We start from the raw sequence: 26,972 nt of genomic DNA on the forward strand, positions 1-26,972 counted from the left end.
GAACAGTCACTGAGCGGTTTCTATATGACAGCAGCTATCGTTACTGCTGTGTTTTTGTCGACCTGTGGTCAGCAGAAATGCAGAGGAATGAGGCCGGAACAGCGCCCACTGCAGACCGCGCACAGACAGCACTCCCCCTGACATCTCTCCGCGCTGGCTCGTTTCCCTCTAATTGGTTTCGCTCGGACCAGTCCGTGGAGAGCTCACCTGCTTTTAATTGGACTATCGCGACAAGTTGCTGAACTGACGTCAACACAACCGGTTGACAACTTTTCGCGCGACAATATCTGAGGATTTTCGCGCGAGACTAATTGACTGCACCACGCAGGGACGCGCTGTTCAGCAGCAAACCAGGCTGACGAGACGAACGAGGGGAACGGGCGCAGGCTTCTCCAGCCCGTGCTTGGATGTATGGAGTCGGAGCTTCTCGGCATGGACCAAATAGCTTCCAGTTGAGAGCAAAAGAGCAGGGACATTGATTTAATATATTCATATCAATAATCAGGAGTAGGGTATTTTCTCCCTACAAGCCGCCCAATCTATTTCCCTGAAATCAGCAAAGATTATTTTTTATATATAAATATATTTTGGTTTTTTGCGCAAGTGGTCGGTGTGTCCCTGCCTCCGGATCCATGGGTTGCACTGTGAGTGCTGAGGATAAGGCTGCGGCGGAGAGGTCAAAGATGATTGACAAAAACCTCCGAGAAGATGGAGAGAAAGCAGCAAGAGAGGTGAAATTGCTTTTGTTAGGTAGGTTACCTCAGGAGATTGCTCCTGGGTTTATAATATTTAACGGGAGGACGTGTGTATTCCCAAAGGAAAGCAAATCTCAAAAGGTTTAGTCAGACTTTAATTTAAAACAAAAGCAGATACAGAGTTAATTCTCTCTGGGTTTCGTTTTATATTAGCAGATGCAGTGTTGAAGTCACCCAAGAGTCACACTTGAACAGTATTTAAGATGTTTTTAATTAGCCAACACAAATGTCCTGATTCCTGGAGATAAAGGCAGACATCATCATGTCAACAAGCCGTCCTGATTTGCTTCTCAGAGCTCTGAGTTGGCTTTTTTCCTAGAACGCCTAATTTAATACAGCCAATGAAACCGGGCTGAACATTAACAGAGCCACCCACCGGCTCCGCTATAACAAAAACACCTGTCACTTTTACACACTGCTAGATTCAGTCCCAAGTGTTGTCTAAAATCAGTCTGTTTTTATGAAAAGTATCCTGCAGCTTAGCGGCACAGTCCTCATTCTTCCCTTGGCCTTTTCCTCTCATACTGTATGTGCAAACACACTTGGGCAAACAGCCAACACACATCCTCCCACTCATCACCACATTCTCAGTTCCCCCTTGTCCTCCTCTGTCTTTTCTTCCCATCAATAAGTGTCTGATATGTATTTTAAAAAATAAATTATTCTAGGTTGTTAGAGGTTGTTTCTTCATTATGTGTAAAGGAGAGCGAAAAAATAGTTTTTTATTTGAAGTGTCAAGATGTTTACACGGGACTTGATCTAGATGGTTAGTTGTTATGGCTTCATTAACAACTAAAGATGGCTGCCTCTATAATAAAAAAATGTTATTACTAATAATGATACAAGTGTGTTAGTTGGAGATGCTTTTGATGGCAACATTCAGGGGTCCTAGGCGCTGTGCCCGCACAAAGTAAAGCTCCTCCGAGCTGCACCCCTCCTCAGAAACCTTCGTCACTCAGCTCCTTCAGACTAGCGGCAGCAGCACTTAGCAAACACTTAAGTGGAACTGCGTTCCTTCTGAACTTATCATACAGACCTCTTCTTAGTCCAGCTCTACTAAGACTGGTTGTAAATGACATAATGAGGAGCATTCTTGTGATAAAGTGCTGAAGCCAAAGTGTTGGAAAAAGTAGGACCTTCTTAAAGAAACAGAGGCCCGATTTCAAGGCCTCAAAATATGAAGTTATGTTTGATATATGCAACATTTTTATATTTATATATAAAAAAGCTGAATGTAATATAATTGATTCTATTTTATAGCACAATCTGTCTGGAAGATACATAATACTTCCCCTCTAATGTTTCTATTTAAAAGTCTTCATGTGTCATAGTAGATGTTATAGTACAAAAGCAAATATTGTTCAGTATTCCATTTAAATTTTCTATTGGCTGCTTACTGTGTGCTCTTTGTTGCTCCTCTGCAGATCTCTGGTGATTTGTCTTTGGTTATTATTTCTGCTCTAACTGCACTTTTATTACCGTATATAAAATATCTTCTCCTTGTCCCCCTGAAAATATGTCAGAAGAAGATGGTTAGCAGCACATTGCTTACTCTGCAACAGCAGATTTTCTACTGGTGGAGTTCTTCAGTAACCATAATGCAATAATGGAAGGAAAACAGGTTCATATTCATTTAGAAACAACAATACTAATGTTTTAACTCAGGAAGAGTTCAGAAACCAATATTTGGTGGAATAATTAACCAGGAGGTTTTCAATGGGGTTCAGTGCAGTGAACTTTAAATTTTTTCTACAGATGTATATATAAATAAAAAATGTATCCCCTTCTCACCCTCCGTGGGTGGTCTCTTTCATCCTCTGAGCTCAGTTCCTCTACCAGAGGCCTGGGAGCTTGAGGGTTCTGCGGAGTATCTTGGCTGTGCCTAGAACTGCACATTTCTGGACTGAGATGTCTGATGTTGTTCCTGGGATCTGTTTGAGCCACTGCTCCAGTTTGGAGGTGACTGCCCCGAGGGCCCCGATGACCACAGACACCACTGTGGTCTTCACCTTCCAGGCCTTCTCCAGTTCCTCTCTGAGGCCCTGGTATTTCTCCAGTTTCTCATGCTCCTTTTTCCTGATGTTGTGGTCACTTGGTATTGCTACATCCACCACAACGGCTTTCCTCTGTTCTTTATCCACCACCACAATGTCCGGTTGGTTCGCCATTACCATCTTGTCTGTCTGGATCTATATGTGTGTATATATATATATATATATATATATATATATATATATATATATATATATATATATATATATATATATATATATATATATATATATATTTAGCAGTGGCTCAAACAGATCCCAGGAACAACATCAGACATCACAGTCCCCTCAAGCTCCCAGGCCTCTGGTAGAGGACCCGAGCTCAGAGGATGAAAAACGAGACCACCCGCGGAGGGTGAGAAGGGAATTTTTTTTAAATATATATATATATATATATATATATATATATATATATATATATATATATATATATATATATATATATATATACTTTACTGGTAGCTCATACTTCAAGAATAAAATTCAATCCAAAGATGACTTTCAGACTTCAGCAACAAGAGACAATGGAGTCCGAATCAATGGTCCCATTAGAATTAATTAATTCTAATCTCAGCCTTATTGATTGATGCATCTCTGTTAAATCACATTTCTTTTAGCTGATATTGTCTCCTCTATTAGTAAGCAGCTCTTGCTGCCTAAACATGGCTACATCTTGACGGCTGATTGTGCCCTTTCCTCACTTTGCTGTAGACCTGCTGTCACCTTGTCTGATTTCATACGCCATCATTCTTGGCACACACACTTGGAAATGTATCCTTAGATGTGTATGTGTGAGATTCCAGGGTTCCTGCTGTGAAAGGGTGACGGTAAAGTAAAAAGGTGACACCTCGGTAAATGTGACGGCTCACTTACAGCAGCACTTTTCATATTAAAAAAAAAAAAAAGAAAACTGAAACTAGAGGTATATTGCTTGATGTTTCTCTCAGTTAAATTGTATCACTGGGACTTTTAAGTGTAAAATGGATTAGTTAACACTCATCAGGCTTTTATAGGTTGATATCAATTTTATTTCAAAATTCTGACTTGATGATTTTGACTTTTGGCATTTTGAGGACAGTAACAGCACACACAAACTAAATTAAGTATATTTTATTCTCACCCAACAGTAAAATATAACAAAAACAGACCTTAATGCAAGAGAGCCTTCAAAACTTGGAACCTGTATGTAACAGAATTTCCATGTTGGTACATGAGATCTGCATCTGTGAGACTGTTGTTAGACTACGCTTTATCTTGTTCTATATAAGGAAACAGTATTTACTTTAGTAAATGTGTTAATGAATGTTGTTTTAATGCAACTCCATCTCTTCCTGGTTCTGTTTCACTTGCTTTCCAGAGTGTCGGTGACATGATTTCACAGCTTCAACATAATCACTGCTTTGACTAAGCCCTTCTAATGTCAGCATCCCAAAAAGTTTGGGAAACATTTAGTCTGTAAGAAGCTGCCTGACAAACTGGCACAAAACTATATCCTCACTGAATAACAACTTGCTCAAACAAAGAAGAAATGAAACAATGTTGGTTTGCAAAGCCTCTCTCAAACATACAGAGAGCTGACTGCATGCTCTGCCTGATGCTTTGGCTGACTGTGTAAATATTTCACTATGTGTCCAGAGGAATTATATCAAACCCATTTTGCTCAATATTAATGGGTATGTGCAGGACAGCTTTTTGGCCGGGTGCATTGACTTCTCATATCCTTTTCTTAAATGATGTATGTACTACAAGTACAATCATTTATTATTTCAAGAAGAAATAAAGACTTTATGACTGACATACACTCTAAAAAGAAAAAAGTTGAACCAACTTAATTGAATTGCTTCTGTAGGTAACAAGCAATTCAATTAAGTTTATCCAACTAAATTTATTAAGTTTAACCAATTCAATATATTATAATCACCCAACTCAATTTGTTAAGTCAGTCTTACTCAAATCATTTAGTTTACTTCAAAAATGGTAAATAAACTTAAATAGCACTTTTGACCACTGAAAGCACATATTAACACATTTATTTAATGCTCAGATTGGTTGGCAACTTGAGATTAAGTACCCAGGGGACACATTAACATACGGCAGGAGGAAGCTGGAGTCGAACCGTCAACCTTCCGATTACAAGGCGACTGCTCTATCCACAGAGCCACAGTCGCTTACTGGGAATGTGTCCCTGTAAGCTTGAGTCATTGTGTCAAACATGGGACACAAACTGAATTATTTCAAGTAAAGTCAAAGTGAAAAAGGTCATTTAAGGAAAAGATTTGTGTATTTAGATGACACTGTAAAAAGATTATTTAAATTTAGTTTGGAACTTCTTAAAAGTTTGAGTTGACTTTCTGTAGAATTAAATCAAAGAGATTTTAAATGTTTATTAGAACAAAATAAATGATTTGAGTAAGAATGACTTAAATTTGTCATGTTAAACCCCCTTATGAATTAAGTTATAAAAACTTAGCAAATTGAGTTGGAAGAACTTAGTGAATTGAGTTGGATGATCATAATAAATTGAGTTGGTCAGACTTAGGATACAAAACTGGCGTTGAACTCAATTGTTTTAAGTAAAGTCAAAGTGAAAAGTTCCTTCAGGTTAAAGATTTGTAAGTTTTGAGTTAAATGAACACAAAAAAGTAAGTTGTCATAGCAAAAGCAAAAGAATTAAGTTAGATTAATGTAAATAAGTCCATAAGATGAACTACAGCCAAAAACACTTTTTAGAGTGTAGCTCTCTTCAGATAATTATAACGGATCACAACCAAGTGAAATCCACTGTTTTATTCCTAACTAAACAATACAAAACAAGAAGTTGCATTGTATTGCAGTTGGCAGAGTTCTGTGAATTATTATTCCTTTGTCACATATTTTCACTCTTCTTCATCCCCTTAAAACCTCCTAAATCACCATCCACTGCAGCTAGCTTCTTAATTCCCTCCTCAACGAGGCAAAAGTATAATAATGGTCCTTCACAGACGTTACTCACCTCTCATAGCAGAGAAAGAGAGCTCAGAGTATGAGACCGCCCATCTTGAGATGACAGCTTCACAATTACCTACTTATTGAAAGAATATACTTATTGACCATTAGTCACGTCTCTGGTGAATACCAATAAGTCATCAGGAAATGCGTGCATATGGCTGACTTAGCAAGAAATAACTGGTAAAGCTTTCAGACCTTGGAATAAGTTTTACTTTGAATTGTGAAGAATTGTTGCAAAAACACTTTTTTTCCCCCCACCTAATGAGAGTTCTCACTAACAGGTTCACGTTTCAGGCTCCATGCATGTGTTGGGCCTTATTTTGTGTCTGTGAATGAGATCATGGCTGAGGTGGCTCAGCCGTGTGTCTGCTCACCCTGATGAAGTGGGAAGTGATCTCCGGATATTTCCTGAGGCAGGATGGAGGTTTATCACACCCTGGGAGAGTGTCAGGTTTTGTATTTGTGGAAGTGAGAATTAACTCACATTTAGGCCTGTGTGTTCAAGATGTTTGTTTTATGGTAAAACCTGATCCTCACTTCCAAAAGACTTTTTTTTCTTTCTCTCATTATGCATTTAGTTAGTTGTGGAACATGTCTTTGCATTGCCACAGTTGGTAAAATAAGTCACAGATGTGCTTGTAAAATGTAATTGTTGTTGTATGATTGGCCAATTAAACTCAGACCTGATTTATTCCCACAGGCATATTTAAGAACCTCATTTCATAAATTTATAAATCATGAAGGAATCTGCCTAATCTGGCTCATGGTTATGTTTATGACCATTACAGCAGGAAATCTAGAATATAATATAATGCAGTTAATGTAATGTTTGTGAGTTAAGTCTGTAGTTCGATAGATGATTAATGTGGATAGTTTACTGCATTGATCGAATTAGCACTTTGAAAGTGTTTATCTGGAAGAGAAGACCAGAAGAAAAAACCAAAAAACACTGGACTTCCCTCCAGTTCTTTTAAATATATTTTTTATACTTCGTACATATTTACATTTAGATGGTAGGAAAAAATGTTGCCTTATCCATTGCTAGTGTAGTCTGTAGGAGAATAATGAGTTTGATTATGGGAATGTAAGAGTTTCTGGGGGGTTTTGTTTCACAGGACATCAAACAACCTCAGATTAATCCGTTTGAATCTGGTAATCCTGCTTGAGATCACCACCTGGCTTTTTAGACACGGTTCAGGTGTCAGTAATAGGCATGAAAGTATTCCAAGGTTTTAGAAAGCTACACCATCAACAGTTCTAAATGTTGCTGTCATACCTTTCCTACCGTTTAATGTCCTTTTAATGAGATACCAGAGACGATAGCAATGTGCCAGTACCGGTACATTCCCTCCTCCACATGTTGCTTTACACTGTTGGCCAGCTGGTTGAAAGTAAGAGTGGTGTACGATTCCCTTGCTGATTAGAAAGACAAATATTGGGTTTTGCAAATATTTCTGGTTGGAAAAAGCTCAAGTGTGATGGGAACATGTGGGATAGTTGCAATTAATGCCATTTGCTTAACTTTGTACTTTGCATCATAGCCAAAATAAAATAAAAACTACAGGTAACATCATTCTAATGTCGGTTTTAAGTATGTTGATCTATTTTGCTAACAGATTATATAGTTGCTCCTTTTCAGCCTTAGATAAAAACTATTAGATCATGTCATGCTTTTGTTCATATTATTTTAATATTATGAAACTGCCATTTTTATCTCAACTTTATCACACTATGGGAATCTCATACTAATCTACTCTAGATTTGTCAGAGCACAAAAAGATTAAATCTACTAACACAAGCATGATAAAACAGAGAAATAATGTGCTGCAGACATAACAACATCACACATTAACAGCAGAGTCCCAATAACGTTAGTCCACAGATGTCAAATCGAAAGCCTACTGCAATAAAAGCAATAAATCTACAGAGAACAGTATGTGCTGTATTCTGGTGCGTATTGATACGTATTTAAAAATAAATCCTTCATAAAGCTTTCTCACTTTGTGGGTATATTTCTCGGTGACTTTTATTCAAGGGAGTTGATTCGTTAAAGTTTAAGCTATTTCTAAGTAATTTACGTAAGATCTATGCCATGCAGTTTCTGCTGTGGTTTCTAACTCCCTGTTCAAAGTTATTTCTGTAGTCTTTGAAGTCATATTAGATTAATTACATGGGAGAAAAATGTAATTAACTTACTTGCAAAGCAGTTGTGACAGAATGGACATCAGAAATAATTACACCCCCTCCCTTTTCTTTTTTTTCTTTGTTTTTTGCCAAGAAGGTTCAAAATTTATTTGATTATTGCAATATGGGTCTGCGACCCTCACTATCTGTGCAAAAGCAATTACAGAGTGGTACTGAAAAAATATCAAATTGATGTAAAAAAAACAACTAATTTCTTATTCACGCTTATTATTAGCTCCAGATACGATTTCGTTTTTATCTTACACAGATCCCTAATACACTAAGTGCAGCATAAAACATAATTTTCCCAATGTCAGAAAGTAGGAATAGGCTGGTTAGTCACCATCACATTACCTGGACATCATCAGTCTCTGAAGCCTGTTGATGTAGGAGGTGCTGGATGTTCTGTAAGTTGGCATGACCTTCACTTCCTGATTGGTTCTGCACGAACACTCAGAAACCTTGTCAGTTTGATAAAGAGTCAGAGGGAGTGATGGTGAAAAACAGTATGAGTGGTGGAGAGAGTAAGTGGTAGCAGCATAGAATTGTTTTTTTTCAAATGCATGCCACCCCTAACATGTTTTCTCTGTTTAAAAAAAAAGAAAAAAATCTGATTGTCTTAACAATCAGATTACATTGTCGAATTGTTTGTAAAACACTACAGTGCAGCTGCAAACACTGATAGCCAGCTTGTAAATGTAAATTAAAATCTTGAAAGTGACCTCATTAACTTTGCTGTTGGCCCTTAAATGGACTGGACTGAACTTATATAGCGCTTTTCCAGTCATTTTGACCACTCAAAGCGCTTTACACTGGAGCCACATTCACCCATTCGCACTCACAAATGCTCACACATTTATACAGCGATACGCACATCGGTAGGATTAAATGTTCTGCATTTGAAAAAAAAAAAGACAAAAAAAGCAATGATCAAGTTGGATGTAATTTGCAAAATTTACCAAAAAATTTCAAACAGTTGATAATCGTAGATCATAAGATCCTGTTCTATCTAATTTAATAGTTTATCCACAAAGTTTAATATGAAGTTCCCAGCAATGTAACCCTTTCTTAGCTGCTGTCAGTCACTGTCGCTTTGTCTGTAGCTAAATGAAACAAATTTTAAATTCTTTGATATTCCTAACATTTTTTTGAATGCAAACCAATGATAAAAAATTAAAAATCTAAACTTTTAAAAATCTAAACTTTTAATTGCTACTAAACATTTAATCCTACTGTGCTGCATATTAACAGGACTTTTACTACTGCAAAACTGTATTATCTCTTGAGATTGTTTTCAGCCCTAAATAAATAGCTTGCTGCTAGCAGTAAAGATGTAAGAACACTTTAAAGCCAGCAGGCCAGGCCACATAAAATCTACCCCTTACCTTTCATTTATCAACCTCTCCAAAAGCATTCATCTGCATTTTGTTAGATGAATTTGCCTGAATTTGCTCACTGGCACAATGAGAACCTCATGCACAGAAGAGCAAACTGCAGGAGAGCAACTGCAGGGAAGCAACCTGTCACTGCTTCCCTAATTATCGTTCCTCAGAGGTCGGTGCAGAGGGAAACATTACCGGTTCAGGATATTACATCCATCGATCAGTCACACACTCTTACACGCTCCAGATGAGATCGTTAATGTGGAACCATAAAAATCGCTTTTTCTCCCAGAAGTGGTAGATTGTAATAAAGTGTTGTTTTATTATATAGACTGTCGGTTACATCATGAATCTTCCACTGGATTCACTGCTTTCAGTGGCAGGTAGAACATTTGATGAGGGTAATTTGTGAAGGGGTTGGTTCTCAAAGGAATCTACCGCTGACCAAACAGAGATGATGGAACCTCCACAGACAGAGATCTTATCTAATACAGTAGCAGTGAAAGGTCAAAGTGCAAGATTTAACTGATTATCTGTCCTTTGTTGTAATCGGGTATTTTTTCCAAACCTTTAGAACTAAGTAGAAGAAATAAAATACAATTTTTAAAAGAAAAGCTATTCTTCCAAATGTAAATTTGAATCAAATTTGTGTATAGATTTGTTTGTATCCACTGAAAGTTTTCACTTTTATTTGCTGTAAATAAACAGAATCAAAAGCCCTGACAGGGATATAACTTAAAGAAAGGAAGATGCATTTTATGATGTATTTTATGCAACATTTTAGCCAAAATACATTCCAGGAAACGGCAATAAATGCTGGATTTAGCATTGAACCTAATGCTTAATGCTGTTTAAAAGTTCTGCTTCTGGAATCCAAACCCTGAGTTTGCTGTGATGGGAAAAGCTGGGATGATTTATGCATCAAAGAGCAGTTTCAAATTACAGAACTTTAATGTGGAAGCTCTGCTGCACTGTCTAGGCGTATGAACGGCTACAATAAAGATGCAAGGGGTCCTCTTACATCCTGCTAACAACTTTGAGGGAGCAGTTGACCCGTTCCTCTGCCTCACTCTCTGCCACAGGTTTTAAAGATCCGGCAAGAGGAACGCCGATGCAGCCCTGCCACCGCGGAGGAACTGTCTGCTTTGCAGCAGTATGAACTCGGTGCTTTCAGTAGCATTTACGATCTGCAGCTCTGCTGCAGACTCAATCAATTCCAGGCTCTATATTCAAGGTCAGGCATTGATTTGACTCGCAGCTCATTCCAGGAAATGGCTATCAGCTTCTAGCGCTCATTCATAATAAGAGCACTAACAAGTGGCAACAAGCTATTGCAATGCAGGCCATAAAGCCTTCTAGGTTCTAATGAAGTAATTATTTTCCTTAAAAAATTAACGGATGGAATAGAAAACAAGCTGTTGAGGTAGTTGCTCCAACATTAAATGGGAAGATGAATGATTTTTATTTTTTTTAAATAAGGTGGTGAGTGTAATAAGAGGAGCAACAGTTTGGTGAAGTGACGGTGTAATTTAAACCTACAGACACAAACATAAAGCACATTAACCTGTCATTCACAGGTTGTCATTCACAATGACAGGGGTGTCAAACTCCAGTCCTCAAGGGCCGCTGTCCTTCAGTGTTTAGATGTGCCACAGGTAAAAAACAGTGGAATGAAATGGCTTAATTACCTCCTCCCTGTGTAGATCGGTTCTCCTGAGCCTTGCTAATGACCTGATTATTCTTTTCAGGTGTGGTGCAGCAGAGGCACATCTAAAAGTTGCAGGACAGCGGCCCTTGAGGACTGGAGTTTGACACCCCTGTCACGAGAGGACCCAAATTTGGGTCCTCTCGTGAATGACAGGTTAACAATGAAAAGAAGATTACAAAATCTGGATGAAGGTACATGAATAATGTGGAAGTCTGCAAAGGATAACCATCAGCTGAGAAACTGTGCGAATACTGACAAACAGGTGTGGCAAGGTACTTAAAGAAAGGAAGACGTATTTTATGATGAATTGGGATATAAACCAGATTAACGTCTTGGAAAACGAGGACTTTAATAGTTATCAGAAAAGTGACTGAGCTGGTCATTATTTTCTTTTCCTTATCTGTTGTTAGGACAATTGATTGGGAAGTCTAGGAGGGGAAACACTAATATACCTCTGACGTCTCTCTTACTCTTCCTGGGGAGCTTATGAGCCATTTCCAGGCCAGAAGTCACACATAGAAGTGACAGCTGATTTATTTAAAATTTATTTGAATGGAAAGGATCAGTGGTTTCACTCAGAGTCCCCCCATGTTGTCAAATCTTAACTACTAATTAGAGGAAGCTAAAGTCACATGCTTGTATTTGTGGATCTTGTTCAATGTTTAGTCATAATCTACTCATATGTATAAGTTTTTAATGTATATGGAGCAGTAAATTGTAGCTTTATATTATCCCTTAAACATGCTACTTGATTTAAAGCCCTCATCTTCCTGTTCATTTCTTGCTGCCATTGGTGCAATGACTCATTAATAAGACACTGAAATGCAGAATCTCCTCAGCTAAATGCAGGAAATCATCCAAACCAGAGGGAACATTTCACCCTTTTCAAATCAACAATACTGCCTCCAACTTAGAGGAGATGACTCTCCTGCCAGCTGCTCACACACGGCTTCCTAATGCTTCAGTGCGCGCTGAAGATCATAGCCTTAAGAAACCAAAAGTATCTCATCATCTGCGAAAAGCAGCAAGGATTAACTGAGGTTCCGTGACAAGACATGCTCACACAGCTTCTCAAGGTTCTGTCCTTCAAGGTTATTTACATTTTATATTAATCATAAGTTAGATTCAGTCCTAATTTATAGGACTGAAAGCTCCAGCATTTCTAACATTGACATTTTGCATTTGTCAGCAGCCCTCTAGCTGTAGCTCATTATAGTTTTCCCAACCTGGCCCACTTTTTCCAGCTATTAAGATTAGACCTGATTGGATTTAACCTTTGACCTACGTTTTGTTTGTTTTTGTCTCGTTTTGAAATTATCTACAAAAATGACAATCATTTTCTTTCTGTCATTCTGCAGGAGTTTATATTTACTGTTTTTTTTTCTAGTTTTGGATCATTGGAAGGGATCAGGCAAAATCTTTGGGAACTTGTCTTTGAACACAAACACCGGATGCCCGATAAAAGCTACTGCAGCATCTTTGTTCCTACAGTATGTCCACAAAGGTTATCTGTGAACAACATAAAGCACATATAATTTAGTTTTAATGCTAACCTTTCTCTTTAACAAGATATAAACACATGTATATTCTAACAGAGAAAAAATAGGACACCCTTTAACAGGCAGGAACACACCAAGTTAAAGTCTGAGGCTTAAACAGAGCAAACCTACTAAGGATCTTCTCATCATGTTCAAATCATCTAAAATAATTTTAGACAGTTTAAGTGGGGAAAAATGTCACATTGTACGAAATTATCCTCAGAAATTTTTTTACAGTTTACCAAAAATGTAAAAAAAAAAAAAAAAAAATCTTAATTTTTTTTATTGTTTAAATGTCTTTAATTTTTCATTATGATTAAAATCATATTTCTTAGTGTCCAAAATATGAGAGAAAAACACACTAGAGTTAATAAGATGTCACATTCTTTTCACAAATCTGCATGAGTCAATTCAAAGAGTTTGTTTCATGTCATTGTGGCCACTTTGAGCTTTTGCAAAAGTTTAATTTTTAGAGGTCAACATATGGACATCATTTTCAGGTAGTTGATTATTTCTCTCCATTATCAGCAATCAACGCATTTATAATGAACCAGCTGCTATTGCACAAGCATTATGGTGGCAGATTGAAATGATTAGATCTGAAGTCATCTTTTCCCACTCAGCAGGAATATGCAGAGCATATTATGTCTGGTTTAAAATATGACAGACATTTTCTTTTTAAACCACATTGTTGGTCTTTTAAAGTGTTCCTGCCATCATCTGGCACCTGTCTTTAAAATTCACCCCACTAAATCACCCAGTGTTGCTTTTGCAGTAGCAGATTTTGTACTTATATAAGTCAGCACTTTCAAAAATTTACTCTCCAATGAGAAGCAATATAATAAACTACTGAATGGTTTTATGGTCCTTCAAAGGCTGCAGCCAATGCCCAGCGCTTCTGACACCTCATCATTTTGAAAGTATGTGTGGAGAAAATATAAGCAGAAGCATAGAGAGGTGTGAGAGAAAGCAGAATTATTGCAAGGTAAACACCAGCTGTGGTGGTTTGATGCATGAAGAATGACTTTTCAGTGAGCCAACATGTGGGACGCTTCAGTTGTCACATCATGAATTACGTGAGAGCAATTTCAGAATAAGTGAAATTTTAACTCCAATCCATTTCTATTTATTAAGCTCCTCAGCAGAACCAGTAGTGGACCACAGCTAAAATAGGTAAGAGCAACAAAACGGTGCTCAACAAAATAACTAAAAACACACAGTAAACAAGTAACACCTTAATAATTTCTAGTGTAAAAATATATGAAAAGATTTGTATTAATACTGTTTAGTGAAAATATTTCATGGATTTTGTTGCAAGAAATGAGGACATTCCAAATTGAGAAGTATAAATACATCTTATCGTTATATATTTAAAATTGTATGCAAATATAAGCAGATAATTATTTTCCCCATAATTAAGACTTTTTAATTTATTGATTTGAGAAATGCATGTCTTTTATCAGAAGCAAACTTCTTAGTTTAGCTAAATTACGTAGCAAGCTGTATAGTTTTTATATGCAGCAATGTTTTTGCATTCTGAGGAAACTACAAATTAGAAATAATGGTTAATCCTAATAAATCAAAATGTTTGTTTTTTTTCTCTCAAGTTTATACAAACTATCCTCGTTACTGTAAATAAATTAACACAATTACTCAGAAATGTTAGCTGCTCCCATGCACCACTGCTATTACTTGTCTGTCCATACAAATAAGTATGGATGGATTCTGACATTACAGAATAATACTTATGTCAGAGTAATACTCTGACATAAGAGTTCGTCAGAGAGACGGCCCGGGGAAAGAAACCGTCTCTGTGATGACTGCTTGTTGAAAAATAGTGTTCTGTTGCACCAACCTGAAGATAAAAGTCTTACCAGGTTCTTTACAGGATGTGTGGGGTCTGCAGAGACATCAGCTGCCCTTTTCCTGACCCTAGCCTTGGGTGGAGGGAAGGTCAGGCCTGATCCTCTCTGTAGATCTTATAGAGTACTGTCGGGTAGCATTTTAGAAAATTTAACACCACAAGAACTGTGATGATGGATCTCACTTGATAGATCACTCAATTAGAGTTAAACCTCAAATTGTTTTGTCACACCCAAGTGTTGCTGAAAAAAAGAGTCGCACGCGTTAAAGTGACCGATGGCCGTCGCTTTAACAGATTCAGAAAGCTCCTATTTATCAGAAATCTCATGGCAAATGAAAGCCTTAGTGTTTTTTTTATCATCTGCTAAAACCTAATTATAACATCATTTTGACCATTTATTTAAAGAGCTTGCACATGTCGAGTGCTGTAACCAACAATCGATATGCTTTCACTTCATTAGTGTAATTAAGAGGGTCTTTGGGAAAGCTGAGTACACATTGATTTCCTTCTGAATTACTTATCTGATTAGTTTTCTGAATGGTACATGACACTTCTAATAGCCCGTCTCCTATAAGATCTGGAATCAGCTCTGCTGGGAGTGTCCTACTTATCCAGAAAAAACACAAAAAACTGCAAAAATTACCCTCCAGGAAAGACTTGAGTTCAACCAGACATATTACAGAGATCAAAGAAAAAGTTGTTCCTATTTTTGTACCCATCTAATCTGCTTGACTATGTCAGTTCTTTCATAATGCATGGCTTTATTGGAAAACAGATCAGCAGGCTAAATCCTTTTATTTTAATGTCTTTTTTTAAATCTCTTGTTTATTTAGGAGTTTTATAGGGAGCTTTTTCATCCAGATCCAGTTTGACCCACATTTTAGAGATTGACTTTGTGCTGCAGCATTTCCTAAAGGTAACATAGGCACAGGAATGCATCAGTAAATTTGAGAAAAAGATTAGGAAACTCTTAGGTCAGTGTCCGAAAGCAATTTAGGGGGATTTCTGCCTCTTTTTTTATTTCAAATTATGCTTCACAGCTTACTTCTTGTTTTGATGTAATCTCATTTGTTCTGTGCACCAAAGAGCCATTGTCCTCCAAGGCATTAATTGCGAAGATGTCACCTGTAAAATCTAGAACATTTTAAAATCTTTTTTTTCTTTCTTTTTGATGCATTAGGCCCAAATGTTTACTGAAAATGAATGTTGTACAATATTATTCTACCTTCGGTTTCTGGTGGAGACTTTTAATGTCCTCCATGTCACCTTGAAAATTGCTTTTTGTGCTGCATTGCTCCATTCTGGTACAGTCTAATGACAAAAATGTGAAAGCAAATGTCGCTGTATATCTGAGGGAGTAGTCAGTTTTCACAGAAGACCAAATAGGAAAAGAGCTATTGTGTTGGACTCATGTAAGCTCATCCCAAAAGACAAATTGCTTTAGAAAATATACCAACAAATGCGCCAACTACTTTTAAACGAGCTAAAATGCATGTTTGTCTTTTTTTCTTCAGACTTAACAAAAAAAAATGTATTGATGCAGTTCCATGAGGTTTTCCTATTTAAATCTTGAGGCTGGCTTGACGATTGGTACATTCAGGCGTCACAAGTTCAGAAAATAAATCAAGCGTTTTGCTTGTGCTTTGCACCCCAACAAGAGAGACAGGTAGAGAGCACATTAGAAGAGCAGCAGCACCTTTTTACAGAGTGCGTGTCGCGTTTGCTAAAGAGGAGGATGTGTTGTCAGTGGTGAGGAAGACGTAATTTAGCGGGAAAAAGGTATTAAAACAGTCAAGAGGCGTTCTGGGAACACAGACATGCGGCTTAGGGGCTTTGATTTAAAACTGGATGATCAATGGTGCTGAAGGATGTGCTGACTTCTAAAGGGATTAAATGTAAAGAAGTGCTTGTTTGTGTTATTAGGAGACAATAATGAAGCAACTCATCTGGACTTAGTGCTGCTTCACCTAGCAATGATAAATTGCAGTCTATATAATGTTATACAATGTCTAAGCCGCTGCCTTTTATAAAGCACGTCTTGCTCTAACAGTGTGCTGTTTTTAATTTCTGTTTACGAGAATACAGCTGAACATAGTTTCCTTTCTACTCATTCTAAATCTACATTGTGTTCTTGTTTCATTTGCCTCTCTGTGATTGGTTTAGGTTGCCATCAGTTCAGCAGGCATCCAACCTTGCAAGAGAGGCAGCGAAGCTTCACTGCTCCCTGCAAGGCTGATGACCTACTTTCCCACTCTAGGCAGTAGCATACTGTATCCAGCAATGTAAAAATTCCTCCATTATTATCCATCCTGCATGTGAAAAGGGTTTTGGGTGCTATTGAGTGGGAGGTGGCTGCATGGCTGCCTGAAGGATTCACAATTTTTTTGTTCTGTAAACAGGCACCACCGCATCCAGCTTGCTGTTGTACGTTAAGGCAATTAGAGTTCTGTTCTTCAGAAACCGAGGCGGTGGGGAGTCGGGAAGAAAGAGGAGCAGAGAGAAAGGCTTGAGCTTAGGTCTGCTATAATGGAGGGATGACTGCAGGAAGAGAGTAAGTGAGTGAATGGTCAGAAGGAAATCAGCTCCATTTATAAGAAGAATTAATTAAAAAACAACAACAACAACAACAACAACAACACAGTTTCGGATTTATTCCTGTGACTAAAGAAAGTATTTATGCTTTTATACCTAGATAGTTCTTTCAGTTCAGTCTGGTGTTTTTTGACTAGACAATCACAGTATGACAGTTTTGCAACATTCATACCCTCCAAACTGTTTTAATATTTTCCCAAAACTCTTGGGGATCATTAAGATGGGACTTTTTGGACGTGTGAGGCGGTCCTCCTCAGCGGTTTCCTATTTGGATGTCTCCCATGGATAATACAATTTCTGTCTTATTGTTTAATCTGGAACTCTGACCTTCTCTCTCTCTCGTGAGGTCTGCAGCGCTTTAAATGTTTTGTTCTGGATTTTCTTTGTGTCATTAAAGATGAATAACTAATGCTATCTTGGGGTTATCTTGGTTGGCCAACCATTAATGAAAATTACACCTCTGTAAGGGCTATTATTGTGATTTGTTGCATTCTTACAGCCTTAGAAATATGTTCTGACATTCAAGTGACTTTCTTTAGATCAGGAGGTGATCTGCTGCTTTTTGAGGTATTTCAGCCTACATCATGTTCTATTTAAGGGACTTCTTGAGTCTGGCAGTGCAGTGGTCAGGCCCAAGGATGGTTACACATCAGTCAACCCATGAGTTAGCATTAATGGTGGTTATATTTTCAGATAACACTAGATTATTTTTGAAAGTTTTCTTTTACCACCTGTTGAAAACCCCTTTTTGTATTTAATAGCAGTGTACAAAATATCAAATTGTGAAAAGGTTTGTTGAGCAGTGGCAATTGTTGCATTTTGATGTTATAAATAACAACTAAACAATCAATTTGCATACATTTTTTGTCATAGTAAGGGGATACCTTGAAACAGTTTTCACTAGATACTAAGTCCAGAAAACTTGTGGAAGAAAATGTTCCTCTGGATATTGGTGCTACATTCAAACGAGCTGACCAAACCTTCTGGAGCTCCGCTTGGGTTGCTAGGTAACGGCTTAAGCTGGGGTTGCTAGGTGAGAGGAACATTCCAGAGGTTTTTAAAACCTCGAGACCTTGAGCAACATATATGGACTCACAGGTACATTCACATGCGTGCCGTTTGCCACTACTGACACTCACTATATTTTGCTTGATCACTTGGCTATAAAAAGGCACAGCGGCTTGTCTGCACTCCGAGATTTACGACGGTTGCTTTTCAATAAGGCCTGAAATAGTAAGAGCGTACGTGTTTTTTTGTGTTTTCTATTCAGTGTCATCAACGCCCCGAAGAGGCTGTTCTGTAAATGGTTGAAATAGTCAAGTGAATGGGAACAGTCGTGACACCAACAGTTGCGGGCAGTGAGCTGGGATTAGAGAAGGAGGAATCGTGCCACAGCCAGGATAGTGAGTCATCTTTCCGTGGCATTTGCTCAGACAATAGGTGGCCTATGACGTTGGCACATGCCGAAATGTGGTAACGGGCTTACATGCTGTTCAAAGCAAAATGTTTCTGCAAAGGCTATGCTACTGAAGAGCTGTTGTGTGTGTGTGTGTGTGTGTGTGTGTGTGTGTGTGTGTGCGTGTGTGTGCGTGTGTGTGTATGTGTGACACAGACATATGAAACACCGTTCCTAAAGGGACAGTATTCAACTGGAAAAGTAGTTTATTTGCTAATGAGTTTTTGTTCTCTCTCTTTTTTTTGTTTTAGTTGGAGTTTTCGAACCACACTGAACCTGTAATTAAAACAAGCTGCTCTCCAGATTACCTTCATGTTTTATAGTTTTGCTGCACATTGGTGAACCCTATTGAAACGGTTACAGAGAAGTAATTTCTATTCAATGTCCCTCGTTCCAAGGCTTTGTCTCGTACCACCTTATTACCAAACCAAACTTAATTGTCACAAAAGCTGCTACATATTCTGTCATGTTGTCTTCCCTCTCTTTTTTTTTTATTGGCTTGTTTTTAATTAATTTCCAAAAACTGTCTGTAATCATGTAATGTGTGGATCACTGTAAGAACAAACTAATAAACTAAACTGTTTTAACTTAACACAACTTAAAGCAATAACGTCTACTCTAAAACTGGTGTTGTGTGCTCAGACTTGGACCAAAACATTACTGCTGACTTTTTAAACTGCCAACAGAAACACAACATAGTCTGGCTCCAGACATTTGCTGATGCTGCACTTTCACTTCTGCAGTGGCAAGTCTCCTTGCTCTTGTGTGGCAGCATGTGCATTGTGTCTCGTGCACATCTACTGACATGTAGGCACGCAAACATAAGAATCACAGCCCTGTGTTGCATGCACATGTCTAAACAAATTGTAAACCTGTGCTAGAAGTGTGAAAAATTGACAAACATACACAACTTGATAAGATAAAGTGTTTTAATTAGGTTCGGAATGTTGCTTCTAAAATGCAATTTACGACCATTTTAATGCACTCAGACATCTGAACGTTGGTGTGTGTGGCGTTACTGAGTGAAGCATCTCAAAGTTAACTACCTTCACTATTAATTAGATGTTTTAAAGCAAAGTAAGATTGTAAGGGGAAATTGTTTTCTACTACATCTTAAGTCATATTTGCAGTTCATTTAGGCTGTAATAAAGTTCTAGAGGAGGAGACATAATACGATGACAGGAAGGTTGTGTGCTGCAAAGTTGTGCTGTCCTATCTTTGGTGTATTCTAACTTTTCTAACTTGATCAGTTTCAAAATATCTTTAACATTTTGGAAATCACAGATTCTAATATGATCTGGAATTCAAACACCTCCCAAATCATGCTAAATAAAACATGAGACTGATTAACTTCTTCATCATTTTGTCTTACAGCATTAAAATCACATTTCATAGCAATCGCTCCCTTATGTTTAGAATGTGATGTTGCCTGTTCTCCTAAACAGATGATCAATTGTGGTTTATAGCTACAAGGCAGAAAAAGGTAAATGGACTGAATTTACCTGAAAGTGGAGCCAGGTTCTGTTGGTGGTTTCTTCCTGTTAAACGGATGTTTTTTTTTTTCTTCTCCACTGTTTTTACATGCATGAAGGATGGGTGTAAAGTCAATGCAAGTGATTGTATGCTACATGCTCATCAAGGAGGAGTGAACGCTGCAAGTCAATTGCCTGATGCAATCTGCTGGGTTTCCTTAAGTAAAAAGCTTTTTATACTAATCTGAATAATGAACTGAGCTTAATGCACTGTCTGATAATCATTTCGAATGAATGTGTGATTGAATTGCAAAGACTTTTTTTTGTGTAGCGTCTTGTAATGACATTTATTGTGAATTGACGCTATACCAATAAACTGAGTTAAACTGAATTGAACTCGAGGTGCCTGACACTACAGACACGTTCATCCGTTTAGACTCACAACCTGCACATATTTAATACACTGATACACTCACCCAAGGGCAATTTAGGGTTAAGTGCCTCACGGGTACGCCAACCTGACCGGAGGAAGCTGGAATCAACGTTGCATTTCCTTCACACAGTTTTCAGCGTCTTTCCTGCATGGGATTTATAGTTGGGGGTTTCTTAATATATGCAGGATTCTAGTTGGCCTGCATGTTCGCACCACACACAGTTAATATGAAGTGCTCAGCTTTTCCAAAGGGAATCTGTGCCCTCCAAACTGCACCAAAACGATTTGCATCTTCTCCCAATTGCACACTGCTATTCTCAGCCAATTTATAATGTGGCCTGTCCTTGCTTGAGACTTGTAATTAAAGCGCATGAACCAAATGCAGACCTCAGGAAGTCACCTGATCATAATGGATTCTACCCACCCCCTGCTCCGGTGGCGTTTTGGGTTTCGTGTAGGCCTAGATATCCTTCAATGACATTCAGTCACGCAGTTTCTTCCTTTTATCCAAAGAGACACTTTGCCAGGAGGTTTCCCACTTCCTTTCTAAAGAACTGGTGCTTCTTCCCTTGAGCACCAGCAGCATGCAGAAGCCAGAAAAAGCGTGGCATTATCTCTCCCTGTCCTGGCTTCTCAGCCTGAGACACAGCCACTTGAATTTAATACTGCTTATACTTAATGAGTCTTTTTATTTCGATGTCTATGGGAGCTGTAAGTGTGCCACAGTGGATCATCTTAAATGTGTGTTTTGGTCAGTGTTTGTATGAGCAGTTGTACTTTTCCTGCTTTCAAAAGGGGGAGAGGAAATTTGAACAGACGTAAAGTCTGACTTCTCATACTTTATGCCAGCAGTACAAAAAGACAATTATTTGTCTTTTTGTAATTATGTCATAATTCCTAAACTAACTTTTATGAACAATTAAGTTTTCCAGAACAGCTTACAGGAAACGCCTTAAAAACTTCATTTTTAAGAGTAGTTGTAGCTTGACTTGAGTCTGTACAGTGTAACATGACATAATGCCAGAAAAATGATAGTTATTCCCACTGTTGCAGAAACAATCCAACACATTTCATCTGATCACTGATCAGGGACAGTAAGATGCTCCTGATCCTGATTATCAATTTATTATTTTTGTGTGTGAATGCTATAGTAAAATTAATCATACTTCATTTACATTATTATATTATATTATATTATTTCTGGTGCTAAAATAGAAATTCATTTGTCTTGGACCCTTTTATGCAAAGCATTTCTTCGGTTCGACACTCGAATAAAAGTACTGGTTGCTACTCATAACTCAGCTGCAAAATGGAAGAAGTTTTTTGGATGAGAGGTGAAATATTTTCAAGAAGTCCTGTTGCCTCCTATTTTAGAGAGAGCTAACACCAACGCTATTTGGTTATTCTGATTATCATACATTGACTATTAGGTCAGTAACAATATAGGATACAGACTTACTGAAATTCTGAGTTGTTTCCAGGGTCTAATTACATTAAATATAACCCCCTTTGTTTGCAGTTCTGCTCCTTTTTGAATAATACTGGCAGTGCAACCAGTTGGTATTAGCTGCTCAATTAGCCTTGTGCTATTTGCTCCAGTTGGCTGATTAACAAGCACAATACCCATAGCTTGGCAGAGTGATGAATTGGGCTCCTTTAGTTTCCACACTATTACTGTTCACCTTTTCATGGGCGGAAATATTTATAAGCAACCAAATCTGTCTTTCTTGTAAGCAAAACCAAAATGTAGAGACCTTTTTCACCCACGTTTTGTAATCTGACATGATTCAACCATTAAAGACTTTATGTATATTTAATCCCCAGATGCTTGATATGATTCCTGAAAAGAGGCATTTTTTTATTTATTTTTTTTTACATTTAATATATGATTTCCATTGTGCATCATTTTGTTTTCATCACTGTGGTAATTGGTAACTTACAGACTCAGGGTAATGTCTGAAACATGAGTCTCACTTTGCATAACATCACACCTCCAGTACTGAACTCTGTATCAAAAGAAAAGTCAGCATGTGATGCTTTAGCTCATGATGAAAGGATATTTCTCTCATGGTGTTATTGCCCACCTTTGCTTAGTCACAGTGACCAAACGGAGGATGTGCATTGCATGCCGCTGCGTGCTAATTAATAACACTCAAACTGTTAGATTTGAACACCAGGTTTCACCGTCCAACCTATGTCAGTTCAGATCCACATCCACCCCCGACAGATTGTGATTTGAACACGAAGAAGCAGACATCCGGCCCAATATAAACCCCTCCCTGTGGGCATGCAGTGAGTGAGCAGTTAGACTCCATGTTCATCAGACATCGACTAATTGCAGGTCCAGCTGTGAGGGTGTTGTAGTGTTAAACGGAGAGGTATTAGGTAAGATTGACATTTTTTTTTTTTTTTAGCTTTATATTATGTTATGATGTTATTTCACCATCAAAATAATACCTGGAGTGTTGCTTTGATTCTCTCATTCATGATTGAGAAATCCTTGAATCTTCTGTGGCAGCCATCGAGGGATGCTTAAAACGCCTGCTCATACAAAGCACTGCGTATTTCCACAAAGCCTCTGCTTGAAACTGCACCCCTCTCCTGTGCCTCCTGCATACTGCTCCACTAGACTAGCGGCAGCAGCAATTAGCAAACACCTGTTGAAACTGTGTGTCTGCTGAGCTTATTGGATAAACTCCTATCAATCAATCAACCAAATTTTATTTGTATAGCACATTTCAGCAGCAAGGCATTTCAAAGTGCTTTACATAATTAAAATAAAAACAGCATGTGACATTGAATAAACAGTGAGAAAGAGAGAGATTTTGAAAAAAAGATTAAAAAAGATAAAAACATTAAAACCAGCGCCCCTTTTAGGACTTCAGTTAAACATTGTTTAACCGGGGCTCTAACCCTCTGGGACTTTAGTCAAAAACACCGTTTGACAAGGACTCCAACCTCTAGTGGTTGTCAATGACATTTTGAGTAGATATATTGTGATGACGTCCTGAGGGTGGAGTATCCGAAAGAGTAGGAGCTTCTTAAAGAGACAGAAGGCCATTATCAAGGCGTCAAATGTTTGATAAATACAACATTTTTATAACAACTGAAGGTAAAATGGTTACTTGATTGTGCTATAAATGGCACTATGTGCCAGGAAAATACATACCATCCTTAAAAAAAAAAATGTCCACCTGTGTCAAACAATTATATAATTATTATATAAAACCAGAGAGGTTTTGGCAACCAAAAAGACAAATATCCTTTTTGTTTGTGTGTTTGTGTTAAGCTCGCTCTCATTGGTATGTACTCTGAAAGGATGGGTGGAAATGTATTTGCTCGATATCAGGACATGTCGTCCACTTATTGAGCAGACTCTGTGGCATCAGAAGTACGCAACTGAGAGAGCTGCCAAACGCCCATCATGGCTAGTGAGAGAAAGAAAAGCAAGTTATGGTTTTTCTTTTCTCCACCAACTTGGATTTTCTTATCACTGTTCCTCTTTTTTTTGACACTCACTGGAAAACAACACGGGTAAGATAGTTGTGGTTAATGAAGCAGGAAATGGAAGTGGTGTTGTCGTATCCCCATCACAAAGCAATCCAGAGTTTGCTGTGCCAACAATAAAAAGTCAAAGTTTTAAGGTCTGCAAATAGATGCGTGTGTAACTGACTTGCCCCCACTGCGTACCAAATCCCAGTCTCCATGTGGCATTTCTAATCAAACTCATTTAATGTTCTACGCAAAACAGATATTTGTGTATTTTATTTAGCTCTATGTGAATACGTCTTAATATCAATTATATCAGCAATCGTTTTATGGTCTTATAGAGCCATAATTATACCCCTCAGTGCTAGAATATACTTCAACATTTTTATGTCCCCTCATAATGAAGCTTTGTTGACTGTTGGTGTCCCTATCTCATATGAAGATGAGAGTTGTTGTGTTGTGCCCCACTGTGATCAATTAATGTTGACACTGTTTGTTTTTGCTTTAATAAAGAAACAGCCAACGCAGATTATCACCTTTAAGACTGCTTGTAATGTTAGGTGTTAAGAGGAATACAGATAGTTCAGAATTTACTGGTGATCCCATAAAGCCTTCAGTTGCAATGGTTAGCAATTGTTGTATAATTGTCAATAATGTTGACCAATTATAGGTAGATTAAATATTACATGTTTAACATGGGCTATCCAAAAAAAAACAATCCTTTTCTTGGCCAAAGACATGCAGACTTGTCTTTTCCCCTTGTTCCTGTTCAAATCAGACATGCAGAAAATAAACCTTTCCCTGGAGAGCTACATACAAATTCAGCAGTGGTGTTTTTGACTACGGATATTAACATTTAGCTTTTATTTAGCAAATATCCATCGGTCTAGCTTTATACGGTCTTGTCCTCTTACAAACCCTGGCAGGATGTGACTCTTGGCACTTAGACATTTTCTCATGGTGGATGTTAACCAATAGTAATAAAGAAACATCATAACTGGCATGAACACTGACATACAGAACACATTGACCATGATAAATATTTCCCTAAATGTTTACCGCATAGTAATGAAACAACAAAAGGATCAAAATACATTTTTAGACACGTTTCTTTTTTTCTTTTTTTAAAACTGCTTCTGTTTTAATTTCCAGTAGCAACTATCTGTGCTGCAGTTCTAACACTATCATGTACATAGATAACAATTATTTCCATCTTCCTTTTTCACTGCATCCTTAATATGAAATTACAATGATCCCATATGTAACTATAGCACATTTCTAACTCAAAATTAAACTGGCCAAGTGATCAGCAAAGAGATTGTTTCCCAAAAAATCTAATTCTTCAGGGCTATTAGTAAAAATTGATCTTCCAGTTTTTGTTTATCTCGCAGTAAAATAATTGATCATATTTTAATTTTTTTTTAGCACTTGCTGAAAATTAATTTTTTTCTGTGAGGTCATTGCTACAAAAAAGTCAGAATTACAATGTTTCAGTTTTAGACGGATTGTTTAGGATGCTTTGGTTGTAGCTCAGACATTTTTACTCTGAAAGTGGCAGCAGAAGTCAGTGGCTGGTATTTGTGCAGCAGGAGGCAGCCGCTGATGGATGGCTGAAGGGTTGGGGTGAGGTCACAGGCTCCATAAATTGTTTCTATTCTGTCACAGTGTTTGTGTAGCACTTAGACTTGCTGTGTAATAAAGAAACAATGCAGGGAGCTGTCATTTTCTGATACCTTTGGTTAATCTGGATGAAATCTGTATATGTCTGTCCGCCTTTCACATAATGACACCAGCAGCTTCCCTTTCACAATAGTTATAATCTTGAGCTTAAATCTCAAACACAGTATTAATACCTTGGACCGCAACAAATACATTTTGGCAGTTCTTTCGTTTCCTTTTTGAACACTAAGAAAGCCAAATAATGTTGACTTACTTTCGGTATTGTTTCATAATTGACTTTCAGCCCAAAGATGTATGACAACAATAATGTTTAGTCTGCACCGTTTATTCCTTCAATTTGCAACAAGCTGACTTTCACCTGTAAAATCTGATAGAGGTTCAGAAAATTTCCCCCTGAAGCAGTAGAACAGTGTCTTATTCTCATAAACCACCCTGGGAGAAAGATTAGAAGCCTCATCTCTTTCTTCCTTTTTACAAGCGTTCACCTCCTGCTAGGCTTCAAATATTAATGGAAACGTTTTATTTTTGTGCCATGGAGGAAGGTGACCTTCACTGTGTGTGTGTGTCTCTGCAGAGAGAGTAATACTCCACTTTCTCTTTACGCAGGACAGTATTTTAAACTTCGGCTTTCAAGCCAGCTTGTGCATTTACAATACTTTCTTTTCTTTATCATCACCAAAGGCAGTCTTTGATTATTTATGATAGAAGTACATACCTGGGAAAAACTGGAAATTTAAACAAGTTTTCTGATTTAAAAAAAAAATAAAAATAAAATAATAATAATAATAATAATAATAATAATAATAATAATAATAATAATAATAATAAACACGTTGGAGACTTGATGTTTGAAATATTAAATTATGAAGAGCAGGTTGATTTCAGAAAACCTGCTCTTCATAATTCATTAAGTTAATCTGCTAGGTTTAAAGTATTAGCTTTAATACATTACTTGTGAAATATAAAATGACAAAGAATGTTTTGAAAAGCTAACATTTATCATTTGTATTAAAATATATTACGGACCAACAAAACAACTGTTTAAGTGTGAATTCGATGACGGTATAACTGATTCTGATAGTCCTTAGAAAGTGTCAAAGAACTCCCACCCTCAATTTTTAACCCATTTATTTATCGAATAATTTTGTTACGTTTGTTTATAAAGAATTTTTAACGTATAAATGAAACAAAAAGCTAAAGAGTATCATTGCCTATTTCATGGGAGCTGAAGTCATACTCAACAGCTGAAAGTCAGACAGAAAAGGAATCAAAAAATCATAAGATGCAACAAATAATTTAATCTATTTAAAGACCATTTATGAGTTATGCGTCGCAACGATAGTTAGCTTAATTTGAAAATATTGTTTTTTCCACTAAAGA

At 37.5% G+C, this 26,972-nt stretch overlaps 1 protein-coding gene across 1 annotated transcript in view; it reads left to right on the forward strand.

The window, feature by feature from the left end:
* Position 1: 1 nt before the first annotated feature.
* gnai2b (guanine nucleotide binding protein (G protein), alpha inhibiting activity polypeptide 2b) overlaps positions 2-26,972 on the forward strand; it is a 40,946-nt gene continuing 13,975 nt past the window's right edge. Inside the window, exon 1 of the mRNA XM_014984591.2 lies at positions 2-750. Coding sequence (XP_014840077.1) covers positions 633-750 — 118 coding nt within the window. The 5' untranslated portion in view covers positions 2-632. The remainder of the gene's footprint in view (positions 751-26,972) is intronic.

The sequence above is a fragment of the Poecilia mexicana genome, unplaced genomic scaffold (genome assembly GCF_051168715.1).
Source record: "Poecilia mexicana isolate PSO_F unplaced genomic scaffold, ASM5116871v1 scaffold_5, whole genome shotgun sequence".
Taxonomy (NCBI): Eukaryota; Metazoa; Chordata; class Actinopteri; order Cyprinodontiformes; family Poeciliidae; genus Poecilia; species Poecilia mexicana.